The sequence below is a fragment of the Mustelus asterias genome, chromosome 9 (genome assembly GCF_964213995.1).
Source record: "Mustelus asterias chromosome 9, sMusAst1.hap1.1, whole genome shotgun sequence".
Taxonomy (NCBI): domain Eukaryota; kingdom Metazoa; phylum Chordata; class Chondrichthyes; order Carcharhiniformes; family Triakidae; genus Mustelus; species Mustelus asterias.
In genome coordinates, this window is record NC_135809.1 from 21,867,030 (window position 1) to 21,893,933 (window position 26,904).

Sequence of the window (26,904 nt, forward strand, 5' to 3'; positions counted from 1 at the left end):
GATTTGGGTTTACCAGCAAAAGGAATCCAATGAAAGTGATCAGTTCAAGGCAATGTGAATGCTAATCAAAACCTGAGCCATGAACCAGGATTATAGAGCAGCTAATATATCATTTTCATTAGTGACTTGCCCTGCCAATATGATTGGCAGTGGGTTTCCTCCAGGTGCTCCGGTTTCCTCTCACAGTCCAAAGGTGTGCGGGTTAGATGGGCTGACCATGCTAAATTGCCCCTTAGTGTTAGGGGGACTAGCTAGGGTAAGTGCATGGGGTTATGGGGATGGGGCTGGGTGGGATTATGGTCAGTGTATACTCGATGGGCCGAATGGCCTCCTTTTGCACTGTAGGATTCTATGATTCTATGAAAGAATGCTTAACAGTGGGGAAATGACATCCATCAGTGCTGCATACTTTTGATGACTGCTGCCCAGATCAATAGAAAAATTTAGCTGACACCATTCCCCCACCATCAATCAAACACTTTCATCCCACTGCCACTTACAAGACTTTTAGAACAAACTTCAAATGCAAAAAAGAACAAATCAAATATGTGGTGCAGTCTGAAAGGTGGCCATCAGAGCACTGCGCATGCCTCCAAGCTCTCCTCAGAGTACTGCTCGCTAGGTGCACGCCTTCTGACACCAGTTGTGCATCGTGCCATTTTGTCAACACGCTGCCATGTCTGCATTATTTGACGTTGGAGTACGATACTGGCGTATGGAACCAATCGCGATACGTTAATGTATTACACTGAGGTTCCTGATGACAAATGGCAGGAAATGTGGCTCACAACTGACAGGAAAGAAGGGGAGGGGGGACGATCGCTTCCTGTTTTTACGTTGACGTGAAACACAACTTTGGCCTCCTTGTGATATTTTCCACTCCTGCCACAAACAGGCGTGGAAAATCCCAGCCCTTGTGGGCCTATTGCTGGTGCTTAATGGTCTACTTAGGGGAAGAAACAGGCTACAGATAGGTGAAAGGGCACATCGAGAGTGTCCAACTGTCTGACCACAACGAAAATGGTAATTCTGGTCAAAAGAAAGGTACGAAAGTATTCGGAATAACTTTTTGAATAAATATATACTTTTTCTTATCATGAACATTTATAAAGCAGTTCATTGATAAAACAATCATTAGTATCTGGGATTGAACTGCTTTAAAAAAAAACACAATTATGGAAATGACTATTGAAATTATTGAAATGAAACGCGACATGAACACTTGTCAAATAAGAGGTCTCTTTAGCTGCAAACTTAAAATTTTCTCTCAACCCCACGATCTGTTGTCACTTGTAACACGATGCAGACTGCGTTACACAAAATAAATGCATCGTCCGCAGGATGTATTCCATTTGTTGAGCCATAACCTGTAGTATCGCTTGCCACCACAAGGTTGTGCTCTTTAGAGGTGAGACAATGGACTGCAAAATCCATCCACAAAATCATTAACCGGAAAAAAAATGATTCCAGCTGCGGTTAATCCAAAACGGTGAGCGGAATTTTCCAGCCGTTCATGCCAGTGGGATTTTCCAGTCCCGCTGCAGTCAGAGATTTGGCTGAACGCCAAATTCTCCATCCTCGCTTGCAGATGCAGCGGGGCGTGAGTGGCTGGAAAGTTCCAGTCGTTGTACTCAGTAATAGATGCACTGTCTGAGTGACATCCAGTCACTTGAAATGTTTTCCCATCTAAATACTTGTTAGCATATGCTGCTGAGCATGCTAAATATCTTCAGCATTTCATTGTTCAAAACATTAAACTATTTAATATAAAAGCAATCTGTACACATCGTTCTACCTCTCAGAAGTAATTAAAGGGCAGCATATGAAGTCTAACTATCCAGTCCTTTTCATTTTGAAAAGAGAAAATTAACCTTTATTGGAGTCTATTCATGTAAAACTGTTGTATAAATTGCTGAGTAACTTACAGCAATAAATTATACGATAACAGAAAACAATTAAATAAACAAAATACCTCCCCGTCAAAAGAAGCCTGTACATTTAACACAGGAACAGCTGACAGTAAAGTTTATTTATTATTGTCACAAGTAGGCTTACATTAACACTGCAATGAAGTTACTGTGAAAATCCCCTAGTCGCCACACTCCAGCGCCTGCTCGGGTACACTGAGGGAGAATTTAGCATGGCCAAGGCACCTAACCAGCACATCTTTCGAACTGTGGGAGAAAAACAAGAGAACCCGGAGGAAAACCACGCAGACACTGGGAGAATGTGTAGACTCTGCACAGACAGCAAGCTGGGAATCGAACCCGGGTCTCTGGCACTGTGAGGCAGCAGTGCTAACCACTGTGCCGCCCCTATCACAATGGCTTCCTCATTGCCCTTCCTAATTTAAAGATCATCACCATGGCAATGTGCATTTGGCTTTGTATCCAGTAGAGGTGTTGATTAGCTATCCTTGAGAGCCTAACTCTATTTTACACTGGATATAAATAAACTAGAACTGCTTATAACCTAATATTCTCAACATACTTCTGGGATTTTGGTGACTCAAGTCTAGCTATCGGCAGCACCTAGGCTTCTGCCATTGTTTCCAAATGTACCTTCTTCCCATCAAAACAATAAACCTCCTCCTTTAATCTCTATCAATCAGAACACTCAGCTTTGTACTCAGCAATCTTTAAAACAGGTCACATAATCCCCTTCGCTTTACCTTTAAATAAAGACAGTCCTAAAACATTACAATGCACCGTGGGGCTGCATGGGGCCACAGTGGTTAGCACTGCTGCCTCACAGCGCCAGGGACCCGGGTTCAATTCCAGCCTCGGGTCACTGTGTGGGTTTTCTCCGGGTGCTCCGGTTTCCTCCCACAGTCCAAAGATGTACGGGTGAGGTTGATTACCCCTAAGTGTTAGGGGGACGAGCTGGGTAAAGTAACTGGGGTTATGTGGCTATGGCCTGGATGGAATTGTGGTCTGTGTAGACTCAATGGGCCAAATTGCCTTCACCTGCACTGTAATGATTCTATGATTCTGTGACAAACAAGAGGCTGCTGTTCTCAGTGAGTGTGTTTAATGCTTGTCAGGTGATTGCCAACTTCTTTGGAAGTCTTTTCACCTGTCTTGAACTTCACTCACCTCTAGCCGTACTTCCTAGCAGCCAGCCTTCACCATGGCATGGGAGAAATTTATCCAGTTCTATCCTGCGAAGAGCAAGAGGAACGGCAACAGCAGGGACTGCAGCAGGGGGGCAGAGGAGATGGGCACAGAGATCCAATTCCAGGAAGTGAGGCCCCCAAAACAGGGTTGTCAGGCAGAGGTGTGTGCATGAGGAGAATGAGGTTTTTACGGCCAGTTATTGCTGACATTGGCAGCTTCCCCCTGGTCCCCACCCACTCCCACCCTTGGGAAATATCATTACACCGCACTCCCTCAGATCCCACAGCAGGAACTCCAGATAAGAGTGAGAACCCAGGGGGACAGCCTTTACAAGATTCTTTTTGTTACAATTATGAATTTATGAGATTGAGATCATAGATCATAGAATCCCTACAGTGCAGAAAGAGGCCATTCGGCCCATTGAGTCTGCACCGACAACAATCCCACCCAGGCCCTATTCCCATAACCCCTCATATTTACCCTGCTATTCCCCCTGACACTAAGGTTAATTTTAGCATGAGGCAGCACTGTTAACCACTGTGTCACCCCCATTGATCAAAGCCCATTGATCAAAGCCTTCCCAGCCTATCAGTTTCAAGGAAGACATGCATTCCCCACTGTGCATTCGTATTGGTGATCCTGACAGCTCAGGAAATAGTCCAATGGCTGTTCAATTCAGAATACTTAGTTAAAACGTAACTCAACTGGGGCCAACTACATAAATGCCATGACTACCGCAGCAAGTCAGAGGTTGTGTATTCTGCAACAAGTGACAGCTCATGACTACTCAGAACTCTCCACCATCTAAATGGCACAATTTACAAACATGATGGAATGCTCTCCACCTACATGAAGGTGCAGCAAAAACATCACTGAAAAAGCTCAACACCATCAGGACAGTCTGCGTGATTGGCATCAGAATAGTTAGTGTTTCCATCTGCAGGACGCACTGCAGCAAGAATCATAGAATCCTACAGTGCAGAAGGAGGCCATTTGGCCCATCGAGTCTACACCGACCACAATCCCACCCAAGCCCTATCCACATAACACCATGCATTTACCCTGGTTAGTCCCCCTGACACTAAGGAGCAATTTAGCATAGCCAATCCACCTAACCCATACATCTTTGGACTGTGGGAGGAAACCAGAGCACCCGGAGGAAACCCACTCAGACGCGAGGAGAATGTGCAAACTCCACACCCAAGCCAGGAATCGAACCCGGGTCCCTAGCGCTGAGAGGCAGCAGTGCTAACCACTGTGCTGCCCCCGTTACCAGGCTTCTTCAGGAAGAAGAGAAACAAATCCATGCAAACATTATAATCTCCAAGTCCCAAAACACCATGGCTTGAACCCAATTCCTTCATCATCACAGGTCAAATTCCTACTTAACATTGTGGGAATAGCTTCGTCACATGGACTGTCGCGGAACGAAGGTCATCCCATCATCAACTACTCAAGGACAACTCAGAAAGAGCAATAAATTCTGGTCTTGCCTCTGTTTTACTTATATCTTGAGATTTTTATTCTTTTAAATGACGAATATCTTAGATGCAATCGTGGAGAGATTGTGATATGAACACTTCAATCATTCATGCAACAGAGTCCACAGTAATGTTCAGGCTTTTGTCTCTTGGTAAATCACTTATTAATCGTGCAGATTCAAGGCTGGTGAGATTCGTTCCAGAAATAACTTTAGCATCAAAGTCATTATTTACATGAATTTGGCCCACAAAATAAATGGGCAAGAACCAACATTTTATAAAGACCAGGAAAGAATCTTACTTGTGGTAAGAAGGCAAATTGAATGCAAGATTGCTGTGATATTTCAAAGTATTCACCTTTCGAAATGTCACCAGTGAAAGCTTTGCATTTTCTCTTTGGTGTCAATCTTCATCAAGGTAAATTTGAGCGAATGCAAAATGACACATTACCTGAACATTTTAGCAAGGAATGAAAGAAGGGATTAAAAATATATGACTACACCATTATATCCTGGTACAGGTTTTCCAGCTTGTCCTTTGGGGGGACTTAGAGAGTTGCCCAGGCCTACACACGATGCACTTATTGGAGATCCAGTTTCTGTTTAAAATATAAAAAAAATTGCACAATCAGATTATTACTCAGACAGTTGTACTAATGCACAAAATTTGTTCATTATTTAGGCAGTCCAAAAGATGATAAGTTTAATTCTTGTCCTGTTTTCAAATCCTCACCTTGTCTCTCTCTTATCTCTGTAACGTCCTTCAGCCCTACAGCCCTCCGAAGATACCTGCACTCCTCCAATTCAGGCCTCTTCCACCTCTCCAATTTTAATCACTCCATTACTGGCGGCCATGTCTTCAGCTGCTGAGGACCCAAGCTCTGGAATTCCTCCCTGAAACCCCTCAGTTTCTCTCTCTCTCTTTCCTTCTTTAAAACACTTCTTAAAAACTACCTCCTTGGCCCAGCTTTTGGTCATCAATGCTAAATAGTTCCCCGAGTGGCTCAGCATCAAACATTTCTTGATATTGCTCCCGTGAAGTACCGTGAGACATTCACTATGGTGAAGGCACTATATAACTTCAAAGCTGTTGTTGCAAGCTTAATGGAGAATTTCAGAAGGCGGATGGAGAAAAGGCCATCAAGCACATTCCTTCTACTTCAATTCACCTCACAATGGACTCTAAGAGCGGAATTTTACGCTCACGCTCGTCCCGAAACTGTAAATTCCCACCCGAGGTCAACGAACCTTCCCATCGTCCGCCACTCGCCCGCTCCAATTCCTGTGTCGGGCGGCACTGTAAAATGCCAGCCAAAATATTTCATCGCACTTGGGAGAGCAGTAGAATGTCAGGGTTTTGAATGAGAGATGATAGAATGGAGCAAGGTGAGATTTAGTAGGGAATTCAGAAGAAACCTCTTTACCCAAACTGTGGTAAGAATGTTGAACTTGCCACCACAGGGAGTGGTTATGGATGCTTTTAAGGGGAGGTTAGACAAGCATTGGAGGCAAGGGAATTGACAATGTTGATGGTAAAATCTAATATATCCTCTGTAATCCTATCTAGGTGGTCAATGGAGGAGAAAGTGGCAGAGGAGCAGGGGGGTCAGGCCAGGTATGAGGTGGTGATAAGTGCCACATTGTGACCTTGACAGTCTGGAAGGGGGAAATCATGGAAGATGTCGCCAGCGGGAGGGGCTATATTAAGGGGAAAGGTGCCATCATCCACATCCAGGTTTCCATTGAAGCCTCCAAGCTTCCTGCACTCATCTAATTCCTTAAGCATTCCAATTTAACTGCACCACCATTGGTCCCATCCTTTCTGTTCCCAAGGCCCTAAACATTGGAATTCCCTCCCTAAAGCGCTCTGCCTTTCTTGCTCGCTTCCCTTCTTTAAGACACTACGAGGGCGATTCTCCCAGCCCGCTCAAGCAAGTCTTCACCCCAACTTGCGGTAACAACAATGTTACAGCATTTTCTCATTCAAAACCCTCACATTCTCCTGCTCTCCCAAGTGCAATGAAAAGTTTTGGGTGGAATTTTACCGTCCCACCCGCCACGGGAATTGGAGCGGGCGAGGGGCGGACAATGGGAAGGTCCGTTGACCTCGGGCGGGATTTTACCGTTTCGGGATGAGCGAGACCACCCTTAAGAGTCCATTGTGAGATTAAATGATGTAGAAGGAATGTGTTTGATGCTCTTTTCTCCATCCGTCTCCTGAAATTCTCCATTGAGCAACAACAGCTTTGACATTACATAGTGCCTTCGCCATAGTGGCATTATCACACTACAGATTTTCACTTCAATTTCACACTCTACACAAATCGTTGATGGAGGCAGGGCAGAAAGTGGTTAAGATGACGAACAGGATCCTGTGATTTATCAATAGATGCATCGAGCAAGATTCTGATAAGCTTTTATGAAAACACTGGATCAGCCTCAACTGGAGTATTGTGTCCAGTAAGCATCAATTCTGAACGATTCGTACCAATGGCCAAAAAAATGACGTGAAGCACAAGGAATCTTTATTAAAGATGAAATAAAATCCAGATTGGTTTGTGTTTTTATTGGATGAGCCCCAGTTGTCCAATGTGAATACATTTGGGTGGAAGTTGCAATTTAAATTTAATAATACAGATAAGCAGAAATGGAAGTAGCACCTTATAGTGGACTCCTTTAATATATTTTATTATAAAGTTGCTCTCCAATGTCTATTCAATGACTAAATGGATTATTCCCAATACAGTTACAGCATTCCTTCTCGAGAAGTGTCTTTCTTAAAAATGGTTTGCATTGAAATGGCTTTGGCATTAAACAGTTCAGTCTGTGCCCCAAGTTTAGCATTCACATTAGCTACTGGTATCAACATTCTTACCTGTTTGCCACCAGTGGTCGAGAACAGGAACTTTGAAGACTTGTTTGGCCCAGTCCAAAGTGCTTGCATCACAATGTTCACCAGCAACAAACAAAGTCCTGAACCTGGAACGGAATAGTGTTCATTTATTTGCATGCTGTAAAGAATTTGGCAATTTTAACTCGCTTCCTCTCACTCTCTGTTCTCAGCCTCCTAATGTTTCCAAGTCATGATCAGCCTAAACTTCAGGAAGGTCTTCATTGGACAGTCTTCCAGCCTCAACATTGAATTCGACCACTTCAGATCATAACCACTACACCAATCTTTTTGGGACAGCAGGCACCTGTAATGCTTCTGCTGTTACCATTTCCGCCTCCTCAACACCCAGATTTTGTGTCCTTATTTCTCTTGTTGCCCTGTTTTGCCTTGTACAATTATCCCTTTTATCATTTAATCATCCCTGCCCCCCCCCCAACCCACCCACGTTCACATCCATGGGCGGTGGAGGGGGATTGGTGCCCCCTGGGCATGGGCACCCTGGCAGTGCCAGCCTGTGCCCCGGCACTGCCCAAGGGGCAAGAGCCCATGCCCAAGGGACATCTTGGCACTGTCCACCAGGCATACAGCAGTGTCATGGGGACGGGGCCTGATGCGGGCGGGGCCTAGGGGCAATCAGTGGGGATGGAGGGTCCCGCTTGCCACTCTGCCATTGAGATTGATGGGGGCAGGAAGGAGGCCAGCGAGCAGGGCGGGTTGGAGGGGCTATGCCGCGGGAGGTGGGGGTGGAATGGCACTGGGGGCGGGGGGGCTGGAGATTGGGGTGGTCCAGGACAGGGTGGGGAGGGGATATTGAGGCTAGCGCAGAAATTGTTGGGAGGACCATGATCGGGCTGTGGGGAGGTTGAAGGGGCAACATTGAGGAGGGGGTTGCAGGGCTGGCCAGCAAACGGGAGGCTGACAGTTCGGGGCCACTGCGTATGCGCAGAGGACTGCTGGTTTCAGCCTCCCGGGTGGCCCCCTGAAATGTAATGATATTCACGCTGGTGGCCTCAGCATTACACAGAGTGTGGGAGATTCTAGTGTGAATTCCAAATGCAAAAACCAACGTGTATTACTCCAGCTTTCCCGCAAATTCAACACTTAGAATTTTTTTGAGAGAATTCTGCCCAAAATGTCTGCTCTCTCTTCAGACGCGGCCTGATGTGCTGAATACTTCCAGCATTTTCTGTTTTTATCACAACCACACCAAAAGAGATGAAAGCAATGACCAGATTTTCACTTTCGAGGTGAGTAGCACATGTGGGGAATTTTCCTGGCTTCCCACACTCGCACCCCACAATGGGGCCATTTTCATTCCAGCAGTCGGGGCAGATGCAAGAAAGAGTCAGGCCTGTTGGGCCCGGATGCAGATCAGAGGTGGACAGGAGTTGCCGATGGGCTGTTTAAAAGGCTCACCTCAATCTCCACTCCCCATTCACTCCCTGTGCCACCTTCATGCCCCTCCATGCCCTCATGCCAACTCATGTCCTTACCCATCCATACCAAATTAATGTCAGCCCATGCCAGTTACTAACCACCCTTGGTCCTCCATGTCACCTCAGCCAATACCGAGAATGGCACACTCCAGAAGCCATGTTGTGATGAAATAAAATGAAGGTCTAGACATCTATTATAAATTTAACTACATTACAAAAACAGACCAATTCATGAAAATCCGTTCAAAAATTTTAAATCTCCTCAAGTGCTTAATCCATTATAAAAACAAACTTCTATTCATAACCCCACATCAAAGGTAGTGGGTGGGATTTTACGGCTTTGCTCTCAAGCAAGACCGAAAATTCCTGCCTGAAGTCAACGGACATTTCCGTTGTCCGCCCTTCGCCCGCTCCGATTCCGTGGCGTGTGGGGCAGTAGAATTCTGGCGAGGTAATCCTTTAATAACCTCCTTGAGTGTCAATCAAACGATGATTCTAGGACCCTGGAGGAGCTAATTATAGTTTGTGGAAAGCAGCAAAGCATTCATAATGAATAATTATGGGCCTTAGGGAAATATCAACAAACAGCAATTGTAATTATGACTGCTAAAAGAGTTTTCTCAACTCTCACTGACACAGGCAGTCTGTATTTTTTTTCTAAAGGGCTGGGATTCAAAGAACTTCACGTCATAACTATTTTACAGATCTTATCTACCCTTCAAGAGCATTTCTGTCTTTTCTAAATATTTGTGACTTCCACATTGTGGGTTAAGGTCTTTACCACTACACAGTCTGAGGTGGTAGCATTCCTTTATAGTAAGAGCTATACAACATGCACGTAATTTACAAAATACATCTAACATGTTTCACATTCCAAAGCTGCTAACTAATCAACTGGGGCAGGAACATTATACTCACTGATAAATTTCCCTCTCTCTCACAGGACAAGGTGAAAATAGTATGCATCAGCAGCAGCTTACCAGCAGGGGGCAGGCACAGTTGCATGTGTTCACCTCCAAGAAGCAGAGCTTGTTGAAACACTGGAGCGATGGTCACTGAGGCAGTGGCCAGCAGTAGGGTTGAAACCAGGAAGGATGACGATACCTTTCTTCCCAACCCACTTCCCTCTTCACCCTCTTCCCAGAACCTCTTCTGTTTTACATGCTGCAAATGCGTCAGACACACTCCTGTCCCCATGCACACCGCTTCCCTCACTCCAACCGTGTCCTTTTGCCTTTATGCTTTCAGGTATCCAACTACAGTCACCTGGCTAGCCAGTGGAGCCTGAGGCTGAAGCCCAAGGTGAAGGAGAGCCTGAGGAAGAAGAAGCACCGTCACTCGGTTGGAAACTCGCAGTCACTATTGCATGTACTGTAAAGGGAAGTACAAGAGGCGAGATCTGCACTGGATGAGCCACCAGGAACAGGGAATTTGCAGTCAGGCCAGGGGGAAAGGCTAATGCAGGTTCCAGCCACACGGAGGACGCCCATGAGTTCTGTTGCACATGACACTGATCAATGCTTTGGTTCAGAGAGGAAAACTGCTGATGGGCAATGCTTGGTACATTGGCAGGCCAGCCAGAAAGCCTGCGGTCACTGTTAACGAACATAGTCGAGTCTGGCTTAGCACAGGGCTCCGTGCCAAGCCCGGAGTCCATCCTTACCAATGCAGAAGTGACGGGAAACACCAAGAGACCAATTACAGACATAACCACGATGTAATGGCTGATGTCTTGAAGTGCTCTCCTGCCCCCCCCCCCCCCCCCCCCCACCCCACCCCGATGTCTAAGTGCCATAGTAGAAGCTGGGCAGCATGGTGGCACAGTGGTTCAATTCTGGCCTTGGGTATCTGTGTGGCGTTTGCACATTCTCCCCATGTCTGTGTGGGTTTCCTTCGGGTGCTCCAGTTTCCTCCCAGAGTCCAAAGATGTGCGGGTTAGGTTGATTGGCCGTGCTAAATTGCCCCATAGTCGAGGGGATTAGCAGGGTAAATACATGGGGTCATAGGGATGGACCCTGGGTGGGATTGTTGTTGGTGCAGGCTTGATGGGCTGAATGGTCTCCTTCTCACCCAGTTTACTGCGATGCACACTCAATCTGCTGCCATCATGGTTGTGGAACACAGTTTTCAAAGGGACTTTCTCATAGCAGTTCAGCAATCTATACTCCAATTACTAGGTTTGCTGAGGTGCATGGGGACGGCACAGTGGTTAGCACTGCTGCCTCACAGCACAAGGGCCCGGGTTCGATTCCCGGCTTGGGTCACTTTCTCTGTGCAGTTTGCACAATTCTCCCCGTGTCTGCGTGGGTTTCCTCCGAATGCTCCGGTTTCCTCCCACATTCCAAAGATGTACGGGTTAGGTAGACTGGCCGTGCAAATTCTCCTTTAGCGTCCCAAGGAGTGTAGGTTAGGGCGATTAGTGGGGTAAATACATGGGGTTACAGGGATAGGGGTTGGGTGGGATTGTTCTTGGCGCAGGCGTGATGGGCCGAATGGCCTCATTCTGCATTGTAGGGATTCTATGATTCATCCCTGGCAAAATGGCTGTGGTTTCGATCCACGTACCTTGTACGTTCTCTCAGGATGACAGTGCTCAACGCTGCCACCGCTGCCACTCTGCTGTTGCCTATTGCCAGCCAGCCAGCCCCGATTCCTGCCAGTATCTCATTCACTTTCTACCATCCAGATCATTGCATGGTACAAAAATTAATCAATCACTTTCAACGAGCCAACAACACCAAAGCTGCAACAATAGGAACTACAGGGGAGGTCCCAGAGGATAGGAGAATAGCCAATGTTGTTCCTTTGTTTAAAAAGGGTAGCAAGAATAATCCAGGTAATTACAGGCCGGTGAGCCTTACATCAGTGGTAGGGAAATTATTGGAGAGGATTCTTTGAGACAGGATTTATTCCCACTTGGAAATAAGTGGACATATTAGTGAGAGGCAACATGGTTTTGTGAAGGGGAGGTCGAGTCTCACAAACTTGATTGAGTTTTTTGAGGAAGTGACGAAGATGATTGATGAGGGTAGGGCAGTGGATGTTGTCTACATGGACTTCAATAAGGCCTTTGACAAGGTCCCTCAAGGCAGACTGGTGCAGAAGGTGAAGTCGCATGGGACCAGAGGTGAGCTGGCAAGGTGGATACAAAACTAGCTCAGTCAAAGAAGACAGAGGGTAGCGTTGGTGCGTTTCTGAATGGAGGGCTGTGACAAGTGGTGTTCCACAGGGATCAGTGCTGGGACCTTTGCTGTATATATATATATATATAAATGATTTGGAGGAAAATGTAACTGGATTGATTAGTAAGTTTGCGGACAACACAAAGGTTGGTGGATTTGCGGATAGCGATGAGGACCATCAGAGGATACAGATCAGTTGGAGACTTGGGCGGAGAGATGGCAGATGGAGTTTAATCCGGACAAATGTGAGGTAATGGATTTTGGAAGGTCTAATACAGATAGGAAATATACAGTAAATGGCAGAACCCTTAAGAGTATTGATAGGCAAAGGGATCTGGGTGTACAGGTACACAGGTCACTGAAAGTGGCAATGCAGGTGGAGAAGGTAGTCAAGAAGGCATATGGCATGCTTGCCTTCATCGGCTGGGGTATTGAGTTTAAAAATTGGCAAATCATGTTCCAGCTTTATAGAAACTTAGTGAGGCCGCAACTTGGAATATAGTGTTCAATTCTGGTCGCCACACGACCAGAAGGATGTGGAGGCTTTGGAGAGGGTACAGAAAAGATTTACCAGGATGTTGCCTGGTATGGAGGGCATTAGCTGTGAGGAGAGGTTGGAGAAACTTGGTTTGTTCTCACTGGAGCGACGGAGGTTGAGGGGAGACCTGATAGAAGTCTACAAGATTATGAGATGCATGGACAGAGTGGATAGTCAGAAGCTTTTTCCCAGGGGTGGAAGAGTCAATTACTAGGGGGCATAGGTTTAAGGTGCGAGGGGCAAGGTTTAAAGGAGATGTACGAGGCAGATTTTTTATACAGAGAGTAGTGGGTGCCTGGAACACATTGCCGGGGGAGGTAGTGGAAGCGGATACGGTAGTGACTTTTAAGGGGCGTCTTGACAAGTACATGAATAGGATGGGAATAAAGCGATATGGTCCCCGGAAGGGTAGGGGGTTTTAGTTAAGTCGGGCAGCATGGTCGGTGCAGGCTTGGAGGGCCGAAGGGCCTGTTCCTGTGCTGTAATTTTCTTTGTTCCTTGAACTGCAGCATCAAAGTTAGCTAACCTTCCCAACCATGCAATACTCACCACATGTCATGTCTCAAAATACTGTTACTTTATTTTCTGGAAGCTTTCATTTCCACCATTTATTTTGACAATGGTGACGATAATGGCGTTGATAATTTAATAAGTCAATTATTTTATTTAAAACTCAAACAGCTCCCCATTCCCTGGGGAAAAAACAATCACAATCAGCTCCAGTGCCTTCGTTATAAAAAGCAATCTAGCTTTTCTCAAAAGTGAAACCAATTGCTTTTTAAGCTCTGCCAATACACTGGCTGTAACCAGGCTTTAAGCTGCTGGAAAACTTGTTAGAACTTGCACGTTACATGCATCACTTAATTTTTCACAAGTTGTGCAAAAAGGTTGTAAAATACATTTAAATTGGTCCATTCAGGCAGTCACCTGGGATGCCTAAAAAAAGTTGGCCATTCCACTGGTGCAGATCACAGAATCATAGGATCCCTACAGTGCAGGAGGAGGCCATTCAGCCCATTGAGTCTGCACCGACAACAAGCCCACCCAAGCCCTATCCCCATATCCCCATACATTTACCCTGCTAATCTCTCTGACACTAAGAGGCAACTGAGCATAGCCAGTCATCCTAACCTGTATATCTTTGGACTGAGGTGCAAAATCTCATGTCCAGAGATCGGTGTACTGTGCGTCATGATTGTTCCACTCCCAAAAATGAGCAAATGAACACCAATTTCTCCCTCAGATGAGCCCGAATAATTTTGGCTGAATGTAACGCAGGCCTAGTGTCAAAACGTCAGATCAAGTCCACCGTATAAATTGAATCCGACACACCCCTGCACTCGGCAAATTCGGGAGAAATTTACAACGGAGAATAAAAAAAACCTATAAAAGTTTATTTGGCCCTTACGCTTGTGAAAAGTCACCTTGGAAAATGGTACTGTCCACCAAGTACTGCTTCGAAATCTTGCTGACGAATAGCTCTCAATGCAGTCGGCGCAGTAAACATCGCTACCACTCCGTGTTCTGATAGCAAACGAAAATATGCTCCAGCATTTGGGGTCCCAACAGGCTTCCCCTGCAAAGAGGACGAGATCATTGAAAGTACACAGCTGGATTGAGGGAAAAAAAATCTACTCCAGCAAACCATGAAAACATTCATCTTCTTTTGAAAAAGTGCATTATATGAAGCTGTCTGATTCGGAAGCCAACAATTCAAAAGGTAGCATTCAACTGATTTGATTTGATTTATTGTCACATGTATTAACATACAGTGAAAAGTATTGTTTCTTGTGCGCTATTCAGACAAAGCACACCGTACATGGAGAAGGAGAGAGTGCAGAATGTAGTGTTACAGTCATAGCTAGGGTGTAGAGAAAGATCAACTCAATATAAGGTAGGTCCATTCAAAAGTCTGATGGCAGCAGGATAGAAGCTGTTCTTGAGTCGGTTGGTACGTGTCCTCAGACTTTTGTATCTTTTTCCCGACAGAAGAAGGTGGAAGAGAAACTGTCCAGGGTGCGTGGGTTCCTTGGTTATGTTGGCTGCTTTTCTAAGCTAGTGGGAAGTGTCGACAGAGTCAATGGATGGGGGGCTGGTTTGCGGGATGAATTTCAGAATAATCACTGAGCGGTATCAATTCTCGCAGAAATTATTTCTAGTATAGCCTCCAAATATGAATTTTAAACGATTCCCAATTTTTACCTCGGTCCAAGAATTAAAATATTAAAACTTGTGAGTTCTTACTGGATAGCTTGCAGACAGTATTATATCACTCATGTACATCAAGGTGTGTTTTGTGGTGTGATGACACTTTTGTAGCATTGATGAAATATGATACTGTTACAATTCTCTACTTCACGCTGTACTTCATTGTTGCAATTTTTGTGCCAGCAGGAGAATGCTGTCTGGTTAAAAAAAATAATTATTGAGTACTTGCATATGTTATACTGTCGTTATTTTATTGTAGGAACTGAACAAAAGAAAGAAGAACAAAGAAAGGTACAGCACAGGGACCGGCCCTTCAGCCCTCCAAGCCTGTGCCGATCACGATGCCCTAAGTAACTAATCTAAAAAAAACTTCTGTCCTTACTTGGACCGTATCCCTCTATTCCCCCCATATTCATGTACCCATCCAGACCCAAACATCTTAAATGTTTCTAATATGCCTGCTTCCACCGCTTCCTTTGGCAGCGTCTCCCAGGCACCTACCACTCTCTGCGTGAAAAACTTCCCCCGCACATCTCCCTTAAACTTGCCCCCTCTCACCTTGAACCTGTGCCCCCTTGTAATTGGCACTTCCAACCTGGGAAAAAGCCTCTGACTATCCACTCTGTCTACGCCTCTCATATTTTTGTAGTCCTCTATCAGGCCTCCCCTCAGCCTCCGTCTTTCCAGTAAAGACAATCCTAAGTTTATTCAACCTCTCCTCTTAGCCAACGCCCTCGCGGCCAGGCAACATCCTGGTGAACTTTCTTTGCAATCTCTCTAAAGCTTCCACGTCCTTCTGGTAGTGTGGCGACCAGAACTGCACGCAATACTCCAAATGCAGCCCAACCCCAAGATTTTATACAGCTGCAACATGACTTGCCAACTCTTGTACTCAATGCCCTGGCCAATGAAAGCAAGCATGCCATATGCCCTCTTAATCACCTTAATAATTAAGATATTAAAATATGATCCCACATGACTTGAAAAATGAAGACCATAAACACAACAGTAACAGGCATCTCTAGTTGTTAAGAAATGTACAAAGTTAACAGCACAAGATTAAATGAAAACATCAGGTAGAAATTACTAATCATTCCACTCATTTTACCTACAGAATGTTAAACTGCTCAACCTTACAGCAAATACTATTATTCTAAAACTTACTTCTCATTTGTAAACAGCAATTAACATATTGGCATTTAAGTTAACAATCAATATTCAAATTAAGGCTGTACCTCTGAGCCAGCTGTAAAATGTGTGGATATGATCTGAACATTGGTGTACCCAATACTTTTTAACTTCAGTGTTTTGCAAATTTAGGACAAAGCAATTTTTAAGTATACATTGGGTCATTAACTTCCTCTACATACAGCAAGTGGTTTGGCTTATATTTATGGCAGTATAGTCACAGTCAAGATCAAGAGCGGGATTTTCCGCTGTGCTCATCCCAAACCCCGAAAATCCCACCAGATGTCAACGGACCTTCTCATAGTCCACACAAACCCCCCCCCCAACAACCTCCCCGCCCACCCGCTACGATTGCCATGGTAGACAGGACGGTAAAATTCCCCTTTAAGTGTCGATCAAGCCAGATCAAGTGTCAGATAAGATGGGGTGCTATGCCTTATCTTGTCAGCTTGGATCTTATTTGCCTCTCTTGTGAGGACCATGAATTGTATTTGGGTCCACCCGGTCCACTCTGAGCATTGGCTTTGTAACGGAGAAAATGGAGAATGGAGTAAAAAAAATGCTTTTGAGAAGTTAGCGAGAATAAGTCTTCTTTGGTAACTGACCCTATGCTGACAGATGAGAATGATTCAGTAAGGTATTGATTCTTTTTATCTACCTCGCCTTACATGCTGAAACCGTCAGATGCATGTTGCAACCTCATAATCACTGGCAAATACTATGTGCAGTTTGGACTCCTTATTTAAGGAAGGATGTAAATGTGTTGGAGGTGAGGCTTTTATTTATTCATGCAAGAGATGTGGGTTTCGCTGGCTAAGAATGCATTTCATTGCCCATTCCCCATTGCCCTCGAGAAGGCAGTGGTGAGCTGCCTTCTTGAACCACTGCAGTCCATATTTACCAGATTGATAGAAGGAATGAGCAGGTTGTCTTATGAGGAAAGGTTAGACAAAGCGGACTTGTTTCCACCGGAGTTCAGAAGAATGAGGGGCGACTTGATTGAAGCTTATAAGATCCTGAATGATACTGACAAGGTGGACGTGGAAGGGATATTTCTTCGTGGGGGTAAATCCAGAACAAATGGGCAATGTTTAAAAATTAGTGGCCACCTTTTTGGGACATAGATGAGGGGAAACGTTCTCTCTCAGAGGTTTGTGTGATTTTGGAACTCTCTGCTTCATAAGGCAATGGAGGTGGGGTCATTGAAAAGCTTTAAGGCAGAGTTGATAGATTCTTGTTAGACAAGGGAATCAAAGGTCATCCAGTTACCCTCTTAAATGTCTCAGTTGAACCTGCTTCCACCAGACTGTCAGGTTTTTCTCCATCTACTCGGTCCAGACACCTTGGCTGGAATTTTACCGCCTTGCCTGCCCCAATTCCAGGGCGGGCAAGGCTCACAGAACGGAGTTCTCCGTTGGCCTCGGGTGGGAATTTACGAGCCTTGCCTGAGCAAGGTTGTTGAATTCCAGCCCTTGTGATTTTGAATACCTCTATCAAATCGCCTCTCAACCTTCTCTCCTCCAAGGAAAATCGTTCCAGCTTCTTCAATCTATTCACATAACTGAAGTTCCTCATCCCTAAAACCATTCTTGTGAATCTTTTCTGCACTCTCTCTAATTCCTCCACACCTTTCTTAACGTATGCTATCCAAATTGGATACAATACGGCAGATGAAGCCTAACCAGTGCTTTATATCAGTTTAACATAACCTCTTTGTTCTTGCACTCTATTCCCCTATTCATAAAGCCTAGGATATTCTATACTTTACTCTCATCACTTTCAATGACTCATGCACATTTCATGCAGTAAAATAAAGGGCACATTTCTGAAGGGGGTGCATGAGCTAGTCCATCTGCACCTCCTTTAGAAATGTGCCCTTTATTTTACTAAAAATGTCAACATTCTGATGAAAGATCACACCCTGAAATGCTAACTCTGTTTCCATCTCCACAGATGCTGCCAGACTGGCTGAGTATTTCCAGCATTTTCTGTTTTTATTATTATATACAGGCTCAAGTTTGGCTCTTCTGTGGGCAACTGTTAAATGAATGAAAATTAATGGATGTTATGAGTTTGAGTGGCTTTTAGTTTGTTTATAACCTTCTTTGCTGGTAACAGTGAAATTCCTGAAATACTGGGACATCTTCTTCCCTTTCCTTTCTCTATAAATATTCTTTCTGAAGATGTTGACTCCCAGCTTGAGTATGGTTCCACAGGCACTGCGTGTTCTCTGGTACCTCATCTAATTGGTGCTTCTTCACATGAGAATCCAAAGGGTGCCTATCAGCTGGCTCGGTCATCTATAGGTGCATCAAATCTAAACCCGTTTTAATACTCAAACACTTCCAGGGGGTCTACTGGCTAACTATTCAGAAATGGAAACCTTAGCAGATCTTTCACTTCCGTAACTTAGCAGCACTGAAGCTATTGATGGTGTATTTAATGATGTCTAGCTGAGAGCGGTTAGATCTGAACCTTACCTGTTCATTATGTGAAGAAGCTGGACTTGCATCATCTTTTATTACCGGATTGCAACTGAGAGGCTTAACACATTGTTCAGGACCACAAAGGCCAAGTTTTGTCATTGACTTGCTTAAATTGCTTATCCCGGCAACCGGTTCAAAGGAAAAATAACCTTCTACCCAAAGATGTGCAGGTTAGGTGGATTGGCCATGTTAAATTGCCCTTTAGTGTCAGGGGGACTAACTAGGGTAAATGCATGGGGTTATGAGGATAGGGCCTGGGTGGGATTGTGGTCAGTGCAGACTCGATGGGCCAAAAGGCCTCCTCCTGCACTGCAGGAATCTATGATTCTATGATTCTGTACCCACCTCATACAAAACGGTTGTATTGCCATGAAGGAGTGGTGCATAGCAAATATAGGAATGCCCCACTACCCAGCCAAGATCAGAAGCTGCCCACCAGACCTGGAAAACGCAAAGCAAAAAAAATCCTTTATATAAATTTACCACAAAAAGAAGTCTTTGTAAAAAAAACTCTTTCATAAGTAATAAACTTTACCTCACCAGGCTTGAGACCATACACATGTGACATAGTCCAGTTTAGTGTCACCACGTAACCACCAGATGTACGCACGATTCCCTGAGGAACATTTCAACAATCAACTTCACTTAGCACATGTATTTCATCCCACACGAGGTGGTGCCAGTACCTTACAAATGATCTGCGCATCTCCCGGTTAAAGAAACAAAAATAAACTAGATCTTTGCTCTCGTGATCCCTGTTGGAATTATGTGTACATAAAGGTCCTATAGAAAGGAACAGGATATGGTTAGGCTGCTCTTTGTTTGGGGTTGAATAAGCATTGGATGTGCTAACGGGGGACCTCGAGAGAACACCAAGGAGAATTTGAAAATCAAGGCATTGTTTAACCTTGGGCCAAACGTACATCAATAAGGGCTAATGAGTGAATGAGACACAGGTGGCACAGTGGTTAGCACTGCTGCCACACAGTGCCAGAGACCCGGTTCAATTCTGGCCTCAGGTCGCTGTGTGGAGTTTGCACATTCTCCCCGTGTCTGCGTGGGTTTCCTCCAGGCGCTCGGTTTCCTCCCACACTCCAAAGATGTGCGGGTTAGGTGAATTGGCCATAGTAAACTGCCCCTAATGTCAGTGGGTATTAGCAGGATAAATGAGGGTTACGGGAATAGGGCCTGGGTGGGATTGTGGTCGGTACAGACTTGATGGGCCGAATGGCCTCCTTCTGTACTGAAGGGATTCTATGATTCTATGACATGATGTGAGCTAGGATACAGGCAACAAAGTCTTGGATGAGTTCAAACGGAGTGCAGAAGATGGGAGGAGGGTGTGCATTGATCAGTCAAGTGTAGAGATAACAAAATAAAGGTTGAGGATTTCGACAATAGATGGGATGAGGAGGAGTGGAGGTGGGCACAAATTTGGAAACAGACTGTCTTAGTGATTCCACAGGTATGGGCAGATGTTCAACTTGGGGTCAAATATGACAGTGGTCTGGGTCACACTTAGACAGTTGCCAGGAAAAGTGATGGGACCTGAACTTTAGACCTGGCCAGGGCTGGGAATGGAGGGTGGTCAAAATGGCTCGCCTGTCCTCTGATCATTTTCCTGGAGACAGAATGGGGGCAGTAAGGTAATTAATTAATGACCTGTTAATGGTGACTAACTGGCATTTTCCAATTGCAGCAGGGGTCAGTTCAGTTGTCTGGAGGCAGCTGTCAGTGGCAGAAAGGGGTGGCTGGCACGCTAGGCAAACCTAGATGTCCTCCTTGCCTGGGGGCGCAGGAGTAACCATTAGCCATCCTGTCGAGGGCATCCTCCCCACAGTGGTGGTCTGGTTGCAACAGCCATTTTTTAATGTTAAATTCAAGAAGGGTAGGGAGAGTGGGGGGGCTGTATTGTTAAGCACCCTCACCATCACTCATCCACCATGACATATCGCTGCTCCTTTCAAGCTGTAAGCCCTTCGGTTGGCCCTTCAGCTCTGATAGTCAGCACTTCCCTTAACTGGATGGCATATCTGTTTTCTACCCAATATTTGATAGTCATGGGAAATATCACAATTGAGTGACTGTCTGCCACCTAGTGTGGACGTCCAACACCCAACCTTTGAGCCCAATGGTGGGATCTAGAACCCCTCAGGGCAAATTCTGCCCATGGAATTGGTGACTTGGAAAAATAGTTATGGTGGGGACCAAAGAAATTGCTTTGGTCTTCCCAACATTTAGTTGGAGGAAATTTCTACTCATGGCGAAAAAGGAGTCTGACATTGTAGAGGGAGTGGAGAGGTTGAGAGAGGTGGGGTGGTAGAGTTGGGTGTTTTCAGATGATGAAGTTGAGCATGATGCTGATGAGAAATAAGTTTCGATGAAAGTTAATTTATTAGTGTCACAAGTAGGCTTTATATTAACACTGCAATTAAGTTACTGTGAAAATCTAGTTGCCACTCTCCGGCGCCTATTCAGGTACACTGAGGGAGAATTTAGCATGGCCAATGCACCTAACCAGCATGTCTTTCGGACTGTGGGAGGAAACTGGAACATCTGGAGGAAACCTGTGCAAACATGGGGAGAAAGTGCAAACTCCACACAATGACCCAAGCCGAGATTGGAACCCAGGTTCCTGGCGCTGTGAGGCAACAGTGCTAACCACTGTGCCACCGTGCCACCCTGCAAATAATAGGGGGACACAGGTAGATCCTGTAGGATAAAAGAAGGAATGGTGAAGGACTGGGAAGAGCAGCCATTGCAGATGATTCCCTGGCTGCCACTGGATAGATAGGAATGGAACCAAGCAAGTGAACTCCAATTCAGCTGGACAATGGAGGAGAGGCAAGGCATAGTTAACCTTGTCAAAAACTGCAGACGTATCAAGGAAGAGAAGGGATAGTTTACCATGCTCACATTCATAGAGAATGGCATTTGAGAAAAATGAAAAAATATTCCTGGCAACGTTGTTGAAAAGTTTTCAACTTGTATACATGTCGAAGATACAAGTCTATAAACAGATATAAAATACATTTGCACAATCGCAGCAGAAAGTCATTGGCACCTCTTAACATGATCTTATCTGCAACACTGGCCAGAATTTAATTCTCTCTCCTTAGGTGAGTTTGCTAGCAGGGAACCATTTAAACAGGCGGCAGGATTGTGGATAGAGACCCCCACCTTCCTGCTTCCACCCCGATTAAGTCCAGGGAGTGAAGGTAAGTGGATGGCCTTCCCGCTCCACTGCCACTCGAGGTCCTTAAATGGGCAATTAATGTCCACTGCTGGTATTCACCCAGCGGTAAGGGAGGACTCGCCATGGGTAAAGCCCAAAAACCAAAACCAGTTGGGGCTGCTTGCCAGCTGCTGGGGGAAGTGGCTCGTTCAAAGGAACCTGGCATCAGGAAGGGATGGGACTCATCCTTCTGCCCTTGTTGCCAACTACCCTCCCTCTATGTGACCCCACTCTGTGATTCCTCCCTCTCGCCATCACCCGTCTGTGGCCTGGCCTGGGTCCCACCATGGACTTCAGGCAGTTGCACTACTGGCAGCAGCCACTGCCTCTCCAGTGGTGCTGCTGAGCAATGAAGAGTTGATCACCTCTGACTGGCTTCGTCCTAAGGAATCCATGATGCCAGGGTCGGAGCACCGCTGTCTGATCAGCACTTAGTGCGGTGAGCCTGTCGCTGGGAAATTCCACCCACTGTAACTACAAGCCTGTACTGTTGAAATGCATTGCTCAGGAAACCCAAGCCAAGACAGGAGTGTTGAGTTTTGTACCTTTGGTGTTCCTGTCGTCCCTGACGTATAGAGGATATACAAAGGATGGTCCGAAGATACTGGGACACAGTCGTGATACTGGGCAGCAGAAACCTCTTCATCCCAATCTAACTCCTGACCAGACGTCAAATGAACTTGTTCCTGTCACATTATCCAAAAGGTGAATGCAGAATTACGAACACTGTTGAATTTTCCACAAATGTCAAATTGTATTAATTGTATTTTAACGAATTCAAGTAATGTTTATGAACTCACCCTGCGATACAACAACAATCCACATTTACTGATGTATTTGCATATCACAATTGTCATACATGCTATGATCATGATCATTTATACATGATGTGGAAATGCCGGCGTTGGACTGGGGTGGGCACAGTAAGAAGTCTCACAACACCAGGTTAAAGACCGACAGGTTTATTTGCAATCACAAGCTTTCGGAACACAGCTCCTTCATCAGGTGGGTGGAGAGGTAGGTTCACAAACACGGCATATATAAGCAACGACACAAGTCTTTGCCTATATATGTCCTGTTTGTGAACTAACCTCCACTCACTTGAAGGAGCAGTGCTCTGAAAGCTCATGATTCCAAATAAACCTGTTGGACTTTAACCTGATCATTTATACAGAGTGTGAACTAGATGGAAATAAAAATAAAATAATATAAAATAATGGCTCTTCAATTTTATTTATATTCATTAGCGCTGGTAAATGGAACATTCTAGTTATGTAGGTTCACCATCAGTCAGATGCAAACCTTGAGCAAGATTAATCAGCCCTTCCCGCCCGCGGAATCTTACAGTTCACCAGTGGTGGGACGGGCGAGCCACGCACAACACAGTAAACTTCGGCGGGGCTGGAAAATCCTGCCGGTAGCAAATGGTGAACTGCCTTACGCCACTGGAAAACACGCAGGGGGGGATGTGGACTAGGAAATCCCACCCCTTGTCCAATCCATCCAACTCCAACATCAGAAACATTTAGCACTAGAGTAAATTTTCCATACAAATCAACAAATATCCTCCGCAAAGGAGATTGCTGGTGTAAAAACTAAAAAAAATGCATTGATATAGCACTTTATCGCACCATCACAACCCTTCAAATAATTTCACACAATAAATCTAATATTAAGTTGTGTACAAACACAGACAGTTTTGTGATGTGAATTAACACACACTCAGCACTAGATTGACACTGCATAAATTAATTTATTTTTGACTCTTGTAGCCCACGAAGGCTAATGCCGGGATTTTCTGACATCCCGTCACGATGGGACCCACTGTGGGAGATTCAGCAGCCCTGCCAGAAATCCACTGACTCTTGGCGGGACTGGATGAGCCAAGCGGCAAGTGGGGCCAGAAAGCCTTGTCCTAAAAAAAGCCTGTCACTTCTTCAGCTTCAGCTGACTAGGTCATTGAGAGGGAGCTGCACTGCGCTAAATTACTGTCCCGTTAATGGTTAAATGGGCATTTTGTAATGAACAGTGTCAAATCTTCCCAAATGGTCCTACATTTAGCTGAGCCACACAAACCAGAAAAAAATACCAAGTTCTATCCTTGGAGTATCTGGAATTAGGTGATATCAGCTGGAGCAACAAACTGGGGGATGGGGGGAATCCATAAAAGTATAGTACTGAAAATTAGTCTCAGTAATGGTGATCATGAAACTATCACTGGTTGGCGTAAAAACACATTTGGTTCACTTGCTTCCTCTGGGGAAGGAAGTCTGTTCTTGGTTCTGACCTACATTTGACCCCGGAATGTGGCTGACTCTTAACTGTCCGCTGAAATGGCCTGGCAACCCACCTATTTCAAGGGTAATTTGGATTGGGCAACAAGTGCCGACCTCACCAACAACACCTACATCTCACGAAAGAATAAAGAATGATAAAAAAAAGCAATTTGGGAGGAATAATTGGCCAGTGTTCGACCCACTCCCAATTTTGATTCAATGGCCATCCCTGGAAAGGTATGTGTGGGCATTCACAAAACACAGCAGCTGGCCTTCTGATAACACAGAAAACGGCCTAAGATGGTTCGCAGAAATATCAAACACATGGATGGCGAGGAGAAGCTGATATTAGGCGGAGTGACCAAAGGTCAAAAAGGTGTGGGTCTTATGTCGAAATTCCAGCAGTTTGAACTTGATACTCACCATGTTACGTCGATTGTAAATGATTACTTTATCTGGTTTGTGCTGAGCACTTTCCAAAGCTTTTTCCAGCAATGGTATATACTCAACTCTTCTCCCTGGTTCAATTCCAAACGATGACGTGACAATCAGTTTTGGCTGGAGAACAGGAAAATAAATCAAGAAGCAATTCAAGGAATGATATCTTTTTATAAACATCTTTTTATTTTGCCATGTAAAAATGAGGCTAATTAGTCAAAAGTGGTTATGCAATTAACATGTAAATATAACCCTACTGCCTGATGGAGATGCCCATGCTCAATCAATAAGTACAAAACATCTGACAAATTGCAATGAAGGTTTTGCTATCTTCCCGAATCCACCATTTTCTGCAACAAACTGTTTATTAGTTTAGTTTGTTTTGTAATGGATAATAAGTCTTTTATACCAAACTAATTTAGTAAATTACACCAATTGTCCTTCCTACAAGACAGGAAATATAAACAAAACCGGCAATGCCAAAGGGAAAGTGGGTGGGAAGGATTGTTATCGATGCAGGCTCAATAAGCCGAATGGCCTCCTTCTGCACTGTAAGGATTCTCTATGATTCTATGGTAAGTATTGAGTTGCATGCCAAAAAACGTTAATAGCTCATCACTTAGGAAATCTTTTCTGAAGCGTCTGGTGGTCTGAAAATTTTAAACCAAATATTATTTACGAGACCACGATGGAATGAATGATTATAAACCGAAAACAAAAATGCTAAGGCTGCAGGCAAATGTTACTCTCTATCTTCAATTCAAGACGAAAGATTGTGGGAAGATTGTTACAGCACTGTTTGACATTGTTGTGGTTTATAGACCCTTACGCAACAAGGTTTTACATCATTTTAACTTGGAGGCTGACATCCTAAATCATTTCTCTCAGAAACCTGCTCGAATTTTCATGAAAAGCAACAAGGAAATAAATAACACACATGAAAGGAGAAAATGCAAAATGGTAGTCAAATAGCAGCAGCCATTCATTCTTACGATTCTTAAAAAAGCAATGCTCTCATTGGTCTCAAGCTTCCATTTTAATGGAATCTTTTGCAATAAATTAGCACCATCAGGAGGAGCAGGGACAAATCTGTCAAGAGGAAAGGATGTAAAAGAAACTTCTGCTTTTCCCAATTATATTCAACTTTTGTAAACCATACTTTACTCAGTTATGGGCTGGATGAATGATCAAAGCTACCATTTTTGTTCCAGTTAATAACCAGTCACCAGCAAGCGATTCTTAACACACGGTAATGAATTTATCATCACAAATAATTTCTTAAATAGAAAGAGCTGTGATAAGCCTAAATGGCTTGATAGCAAGGGATACAGATTACATAAAAAGTCAAAATGAAATGACAAAGGATCTAATATGTAACTTTCTGAGACCAGGACTTGATGGATTGAGTTATAAGGAGAGGCTGGATAGACTGGGACTTTTTTCTCTGGAGCGTAGGAGGCTGAGGGGTGATCTTATAGAGGTCTATAAAATAGTGAGAGGCACAGATCAGCTAGATAGTCAATATCTTTTCCCAAAGATAGGGGAGTCTAAAACTAGAGGGCATAGGTTTAAAGTGAGAGGGGCGAGATACAAAAGCATCCAGAGGGACAATTTTTTCACACAGAGGGTGGTGAGTGTCTGGAACAAGCTGCCAGAGGTAGTAGTAGAGGCGGGTGCAATTTTGTCTTTTAAAAAGCATTTAGATAGTTACATGGGTACGATGGGTATAGAAGGATATGGGCCAAATGCGGGCAATTGGGATTAGCTTAAGGGTTTTAAAAAAGAAAGGGCGGCATGGACAAGTTGGGCCAAAGGGCCTGTTTCCATGCTGTAAACCTCTATAACCAAGGTACTGTCTGCAGTGTTGAGCTCTACACAATTGTAGAAGTGTCAAGGTAACTAACTGATAGGTTTTAATCACAGGATGCTGACCGATGTGAGGAAACAAATATATGAAAGCTTGAAAAATAGGAGAGAGAAGGGTAATGGGGCAATTTGTTGGAGGTTTTGATGGAGGTCGGAGTTTGATGAAATGTGACAGAATCGGTGGAAAGGAATTGCTTCGGGTGGTTGAGGGATCTGAAAGAAGAGAACATTAATAGAAGATAATGTAAGAAATTTAGGACAGGAAGCAGGGGGGACAATTTTCACTAAAAATTCCAAATTCTTTTCTTGACCATTTATTCTCCATAGCCCAAATTATGGCTTAAGCAAATTACCTTCATTAAGCAGCACCTTTAAGATTGTACAAAAGTCCCAAGGGGCTTATCAGAAGCGCTATCAAACCAAATTTGACACTAAATGACATAAGAAGATATTTGGACAGATGACCGAAGGTTTAGTCAGAGAGAATTGGAATAGACTGAGGTAACAAAGACATAGATGAGGGTTTCGGCAGCAGATCGGCTGAGGCAGCGGCAGAGAGAGG

The 26,904-nt window shown here is 44.6% G+C and overlaps 1 protein-coding gene across 2 annotated transcripts in view; it reads right to left on the minus strand.

The window, feature by feature from the left end:
* acss3 (acyl-CoA synthetase short chain family member 3) overlaps positions 1 to 26,904 on the minus strand; it is a 68,068-nt gene that overhangs the window by 14,332 nt on the left and 26,832 nt on the right. For both annotated transcript variants that reach the window (XM_078219788.1, XM_078219789.1), the window contains 7 exons: positions 24,462 to 24,596; positions 22,308 to 22,448; positions 19,063 to 19,143; positions 18,873 to 18,968; positions 14,070 to 14,221; positions 7,472 to 7,575; positions 5,100 to 5,195 (listed from right to left, as the gene is read on the minus strand). In XM_078219788.1, the coding sequence (XP_078075914.1) occupies positions 5,100 to 5,195; positions 7,472 to 7,575; positions 14,070 to 14,221; positions 18,873 to 18,968; positions 19,063 to 19,143; positions 22,308 to 22,448; positions 24,462 to 24,596 (805 nt within the window). The remainder of the gene's footprint in view (positions 1 to 5,099; positions 5,196 to 7,471; positions 7,576 to 14,069; positions 14,222 to 18,872; positions 18,969 to 19,062; positions 19,144 to 22,307; positions 22,449 to 24,461; positions 24,597 to 26,904) is intronic.